This window comes from Haliaeetus leucocephalus, unplaced genomic scaffold (genome assembly GCF_000737465.1).
Source record: "Haliaeetus leucocephalus isolate CR32 unplaced genomic scaffold, Haliaeetus_leucocephalus-4.0 Scaffold76, whole genome shotgun sequence".
Classification (NCBI taxonomy): Eukaryota; Metazoa; Chordata; class Aves; order Accipitriformes; family Accipitridae; genus Haliaeetus; species Haliaeetus leucocephalus.
Genome location: NW_010972512.1, coordinates 2,926,739 through 2,933,611, shown reverse-complemented (window position 1 = coordinate 2,933,611; position 6,873 = coordinate 2,926,739). Strand labels below are relative to the sequence as shown.

The 6,873-nt window shown below is 40.9% G+C and overlaps 1 protein-coding gene across 2 annotated transcripts; it reads left to right on the top strand.

Annotated features, from left to right (window-relative positions):
* Nucleotides 1-286: 286 nt before the first annotated feature.
* LOC104840576 (14 kDa phosphohistidine phosphatase-like) lies at nt 287-6,288 on the top strand. 2 transcript variants are annotated; one of them, XM_010581601.1, is made up of 4 exons: nt 287-451; nt 945-1,069; nt 3,498-3,635; nt 6,043-6,288. In XM_010581601.1, the coding sequence occupies exons 1-3, from the start codon at nt 322-324 to the stop codon at nt 3,588-3,590; spliced, it is 348 nt and encodes a 115-aa protein (XP_010579903.1). In that variant the 5' UTR covers nt 287-321; the 3' UTR covers nt 3,591-3,635; nt 6,043-6,288. The 2 variants fall into 2 exon arrangements, with proteins under 2 accessions (XP_010579903.1, XP_010579896.1); XM_010581594.1 differs by lacking the exon at nt 6,043-6,288 and having other exon boundaries at nt 3,498-3,706.
* The last annotated feature ends 585 nt before the right edge of the window (nt 6,289-6,873 follow it).

Below are 6,873 nucleotides of genomic sequence, written 5' to 3'. Positions count from 1 at the left end.
CTGGGAGCCGGGGCAGAGGAGGCACAGCAGCTAAGGAAGGGGCGCAGGGACGAGGGCACCCCTAAGGCCTCGACCGGCAACTCGAAGGGGTAACCGCACGCCTGTCACCGTCCGCCCTCTCGCAGCCTGTGAGGAGAAGTCGCCCCACGGCCTCGGCCCGCCCGGGCCGGGAACCCGCTCGCCTCACGACGAACCCGCCGGGCGGCAGCGGCTGCCCCGCCCCCGGGCGCGAGCGCCGCCTTCCCGCCAACCGCGGAGCACGGCGGGGGGGGGGGGTGGCGGCGGCGCGTCGCGGTCACCTCAGGGGCTGGCGGTACCGCCATGGCGGCGGTGCGGGACGTAGAGATCGACCCCGAGGGCACGTTCAAGTACATCTTGGTGCGCCTGCAGCGCCCGGGCGGCGAGGAGCGGCGGGACATCGTCCGCGGCACCAAGGCGGCCGAGTTCCACAGTGGGTGACGGGCCGGGGCGAGGGCTGGGGAAGCGACCGTTAGCGGGCCCACCCCCTCCCCCCCTTCCCGGCAGCGTCCCTGAGGTGTGGGCCGTGACCGCCAGTTCCCAAGCGAATCTGAGGCGGAGGGGGGAGTCCCTGGTGTCAGTGGGCGTAGCTCAGAAACCCCCTGCCGCCACCTTCCCTCTACCCCCCCTTAATAGGTGCCTCATGCGAATATGAAAAGTGGGTCAATATTTCTGTCAGATGTCATTTCCAAACCCGATAAACCTCATTAGGAGAATGTGATGTGTTAACTTAAGTAAAAAAACTGAAATAGACAACCTTAATTAGAGCTGCGTAGTTTCTATGTCTGTCAAGAGAGACCTCCCTCCTTTGCAGATGAAAGAAGGGAACTGGAGGAAAATGAGCGGAAAGTAGCCAAAAAGAAGAGTTCTAGAGTATTTGGTGCCTAGTGCGTATTCTAATGGCTCTAACCGTTCTCCTTGTGCAGATCATATATTTGAAAAAGTAAATCCTGAGATGGAAAAGCTGGGATATGAGTGCAAGTGCCTTGGAGGAGGGAAAATTGATCATAATAGCAAAGACAAGAAAATTAGGGTATTCGGGCTTTCTACAGTAAGTGCATCTCTTGTATTTCTTCAGATCCTTTTGTCACTGATGTTCTGGGATTTTTATAGTATGGTGGCTTATGGCAATTTGAATCACAGTGTAAACATTCACTGGAAAACTTGCCGGGCTCATTTGTGAGATAGATTAGAAAAACACTAGTTTTAAGGGCAGGACACCAAAGCAAAAATAATAGATAACTTAATGCTGAGTAATACCAACATTAAGTTACAATCCTGACTGAAAATGGAAGTTAGCATCTCTTGACTCAGAATCTTTTAATCTTACTGCTAGAGCAGGGATAGCCCATTTGTAGCCACAGGGTCTCGATCCAGCTATTGTGTGATCTTTATTTGCCAATAAAAATGTTGGTTGGCAGTGACCAGCTAAATTGTGAATGTTGTTCAGTGTATGTGTTGGGTGAGAAGAGTAGACCCAGTTTAGGTGTGGTGAATTTTTAGTAGGCGAATATGTAGTTTCACATAAATGCATTTTGTGGGAAGAAAAGTAACTTCCAAGAATATGGAAACTAGAGAATTTTTGTTACCTGTCACTGTTCTGTGTAGGTTCAGATTCTTTATGAAAGACTCAATAAGTGGTAATGATTTCTTGAATTTAGGGAACATGCTATAGTGTGTTTCTGGTGTTGCTCTGTGAGGAAGCGTAGCTACTTCTGTAGTATTACTGTGAGTAAAGATACTAGGCTTCTAACGTAGACAAGAAGAAAATAGTTCTATTAATTTAATTTAATTTTTTATAGAAAGTGATCGTTACTTCAAATCTGCTTACCTTAGATAGGCAGTGAAGGTTGGGCCTTGAATGTGTTAAGAGTTTTTAAATGTTAGTGCTACTTTTGTTCCAAGATGACTCTTGCCACCTGGAATCATAAGAAAAAAACAAGAACTCTTTAGGATTTGTATGGGGTGGAAAGGCAGTGTATAATGCTTATTCTACTAAATTCTTGTGATTGTAGGTCCTCATAGCTGCATTTTTAGATGAGGCTTGACACCTGTATATAAATTCAGCTGCCAATTTAGTGTTAGAGGCAGTGGTCAACTCTTGCTTTGTAATACAATGTCTATGGAAAATACCTTATTTCTCTGCTTTTGGTCCCTTGACGCTTACAGATGAGCCCCATGTAAAAGCAGAGTTTTATTACCATGAGGGCTCCTCTCAGATAGAGAGGTTCAGAAGACCTCAGTAGCAGTTCAGAAGTTAGTATATTAATTACATGGGTTTAATGCTTCTCTTTACCTGGAGATTTGTTGTCAGACTCTAAACCAGAACTATCTTGGTGTTTTATGAAAACCAGAGAAATAGCAATTGGCTTTTTTTGAAGTAGATGCTGTGCTATTAATTGCAAAGCTGGATGGGGTCTTCAAAGTGACTACCAAGGCAAGAGTGATCTGTAGGTGTGTTGCTTTACAACTGACAGTATAAACGTGCAGTATTTCTGATATAACTATATTCTCTGGTATTTTTTTAAAGTTTGCATTTTATAATGCATCAATAATTTTAACCTGTGCAGTTTAAATGCTGGTTTACTTAAGCTGTTACTTTTGGGGCAGAGTCAGTGATGAATAAAGGTACATGTTTTGTTTGATAATGCAATCTTGAGCTCTTTTTTCAGTCTTCCAAGTTTCATGTGAAATATTACTGGAAAAAAGTAACCTGTAAATCACAGGTTTTTATCAAACTGTTGTGCAGTAAAGGCTTTTTGACAGGGAAAAACTTACTTGTAGCTCTGAAATAAATCAAGATAATAACTCCAGTCATATAAGACAATAATGGAAAGGCACCTTCTACGACAACTGTCTTAAATTTCTAACACTGTGATCAGTGATTTAAATGAGGGTTAAAAATCACATGGGTTATCTGACCTTGCCTTAGTTTGGAGTTGGAGTGGCTGAAGAGGACAGATATTTAAAATTATGCCATTACCAACTAAGGCAAGATTGCAAATAAATAAAACATGAAGACTTGTGATTTCTTTAGTGTATAGAATAGTACTCAAATATTCACACATGTGGTGACTTACTCCCTTGTCTTCCACCGAGCCAAATCAGGTGTTTTTATGCTCATATGTTAAAGTGGGTCAGTGCAATTGCTGTGGCTTAAAAGAACATTCAATAAATATGGTGGCTGAACATTTTAAAACAAGCTTCCTGCTGGAGAAATCATGTGAAAAATGCACCCTCTATTACTTGAGATTGCTTAACCCCATCTCATTTTTCTACAACTTGGGTTGGGGAAATTGGAGAGGACAATAGAAAAATAAAATATGACACTGCAAGAATAACTCTTTTAGAACCTGTATTTGATTTGTATGTAAATTATCAAATTGTAAGTAGGTAATTTGTGTTGTCAAGAACTGAATGGTTCTGTGGACTTCCTTTCTGTACATATTTCTCTAATAAGCACTTGTTCTTTCTTGCAGGGCTATGGAAAAGCAGATCATTCGGTGACTGTAGAGTTACTGAAAAAAGTGTATACAGATTATGAAATTACATGGTCAGATGACAAGAAATAAATGGCTACCTATGAACACAACAAGTATTTCAAAACTGGTAACTCTGTGAGCTGTACTCTGATAAATAAAATTGCATGTCTTCTATGGATGTTACCATAAATCTGGAGTAACTGGACTCTGCTGTAATTTATAATATGGGTAATAATCCCCAGATTTATCTTTTTTTTTTTTTTTGTGCAGAATCTGCAGTTCTAAGCCTTTTTCCTCTCCTTTTGATGTGCCATCTAATTAAACACTCCCACATGATCTTACCTCCGGTTTGTTTTCATCCAGTCCTGACTCACTGATATATTGTAGGCTACATCAGGATTTTGCCATCAACTTAAACACCACAGGACCAAACCTGTTCCCTGGTCTTTTGACAGCAGTGTTTTCTGTTTTCTTTATTTTCTATTGCTCTTTAGGCTTTACAACTTTCTTATCCACATTTACAAGAATCAGGGGGGAGGGGAGGATTGACTGTTACAGTTCTTCACCAATGATTTAAGTCTTCAATTTACTCCATGGTTTTGAAAATTCAGTATTTGTGTTCCACACAAGTAATGATCAAGATCTTTTGTGTCCCTGTAAGATCCTTCCCTATAGCAGATTAATGGCAATGTCAAATTCTGACAATACTTGTTTCAGTCTGATTCCCCTGTACTACTTTTATTCCCCATGAGTATAGTGGTGCTTTTTCCTTTTTCTTTAGCAATAATTATCTTATGGGTAGCTACCTCCCAGCCAGACCCAGGACACCTAGGCAGTGTCTGAATTAACTTACAGCACCTGCTTCCTCCTGTTGTGGCAGGATGCTGCCCTTCATTTGTTGTGAAGTTACTTGCTACAATTTTCACTCTTTTGTCTCCTGCCAGTTGTGGATTTCAAGGCAGTACCTTTTGTTCTTATGCTTACATTGTTGACCTGCGGTATTGAAGAGCTATTTGTATACAAATCCTGGTTCTTCCCTGTGCTGTGGCTCCTACTGCACTTATCTACCAGTATCTGGTGGTATATGGTGGCTTTTTCTTTTCAGTGTGCGTGTGACTCTTAAAGTAGAAACAGTATGAAATTTGAGACGCTTTAGTCCAGTTTCTGTCACAAAAAATCCTGCTGTTAGTGTAATAAGGCAGTAACTGTCCATCTTATGTCACCCTTCTGTATTTTTGTTTTGATTGGCTGGGTGGAGAAGGATTTCCTCTTCTCATCCTCAGATCTTTCAGTCCATTCCTTATTAGAAGAGTTCCAGGTATCTCCATCCCAGTAATACCTGGGAGCAGGATTTCTTGAACCTGGTGCTGCCAGTCTCTTGGTTGGCATCTGCTTCCCTCTATGTGCAGCCTGCACTTTCCCCTCCAGCGCCTCTATGAGCTTTTGCATCTGCTGTTTGTGCTTCTCTGTATGCTCTTGTACAATAGTTATCTGGCTGCACTACTCCAAATGCCATGATAACATTGATTGCAGGTTTGAATTTTTTTTTTTTAACAAGATTTTGATTTCAGAATGTGATTAAGTGCCTGCATACCTAGTAACCAAGAATAGCATACAGGTCAATAATTTGCAAATTGGGTGCTTCCCACTTTGATTTTCCTCATGGGTTTTTTCCCCTAAGCTTTAGTAAGATAACTGTAACGGATGTCATTTAATTGGTGCCAGTATACAAAACTGATTTTTTTTTTTTTTTTTAATCACCTCATTTCCCAAAACTAGCTAATAGCCTTCAGAGGGAAGTCAACAGTTAAGGATAGCTCCTGCTAAAACAAACAAGCTTTCTCATTTAATTTCCTGAGATGTTTTACAACTGATTTTAATGTTTCCCTCCACAGTACTTACGGGAAAGACATAATTTAGACCGGATTTCTTATTGTGATGACTGTTTCAGAAAGCAAGGGGATGGGGTGAGGGGAGAAAAGGGGTAATGATTTGGAATGAGCTGATAGATTTACCACCTGACTTCTATCTTTGTTTCTTCAGACAAGAAATTGGGTCTGATGGTAAGCATTTATTGTGTCTTCAGAAAAATACTTTGAGGGTCCTCCCAATTATGTTATTTTCTAGTGCAGTGTCATTTTGGAAAATGCTAATTTCCCTAGCTATTAAGTAATATGTACAAGTATTACAAGTGAATGAAAGATGTTTAATTCCAGAACATGAAGAGAAACAGGAAACTAGTCACTAGGGTGGTGATGATTTGGCAAGTAGAGAAAGCCTTAATGTAGATTAGGGAAACTAGTGATATTTCATGTTGAAACACCAACAGAACAGCCAGCCTACAAAACTTAAGTGTTGAATTCTGCTTCCTCTCAGCAGGTATGTGCTGAATTCTAAGAACAGAATATAACTCATCTGGAATTATGGAAGTCCCAATGCTAGTTTTGCCCATTTCACCCAAGAAAAACATCCTTTATTAATTCTCATCTGTAATTCTGAAATGGGATCTTAATTATAACGTGTGGGGTTTCCTGTTTTGCAGGTGTGCAGTTACTGTGAGATTGTGGCTCTAGCAGTCTTCACTTGAAAGTCCTAAAAACCCCGATTCTGTATCTGCATGAAAACAGAGCTATCTTTGAGCAATCCAAGAATAAAATGAGTATGGTAAGCAAAGGAGTAGTATATTAACCGAAGACAGCAAGTTTGATTGTGGAATACTTTCAAGAGGAAGCATTATGGTAGAAGATTGTAAGTGCCGCCTTTATTTGCCAAAAAGTACATGAGATTGAATATGGTTAAGAACAACATTGTCACAGTGGTCAACACTTCTTATTACTTCAGGTACCGTTCTCCAAAATGGCACTAGACCTAGTAGGTGTAGAACAAGCTATTTGGTCACTGCGTGCAAGCCATGATTTCTCTTATGACTGAGGTTCGAAATATGGCAAGCGGTAGTCACTTTGTTTCCAACTTCCCAGTTTTGACAAAAAAGAACTGTTAACAGTACTTTGTTGATCTGCTGAAGCTAAAACTTCCTTTTGTTCTTCAATCTGTAGTTAGCAGTTGTCTATCATCAGTAAGTTTCAGAGCTGATGCAGAAAAAATCTGAAGTGCAATCACAGCCTTGGCACAACTGACTGCTTTTCCCTCTCTCTCTCTCCCCCCCCTATACAAAAGCAACTTCAGTAGTTTCCAAATCATCCCTTTAAAATAGTCTACTTAGAATTGTTTTTGAAACAACAGTAGTTGTTAAAGCTCTTCTGTAAAGTACGGGAAATCCTCTATGACTCTCTCTTAATAGCAACATGGTCAAAACGAGAATCTTGTAGTTGACTTTCATAGCCTTCAATGACAGGATCTTAACACAATAATT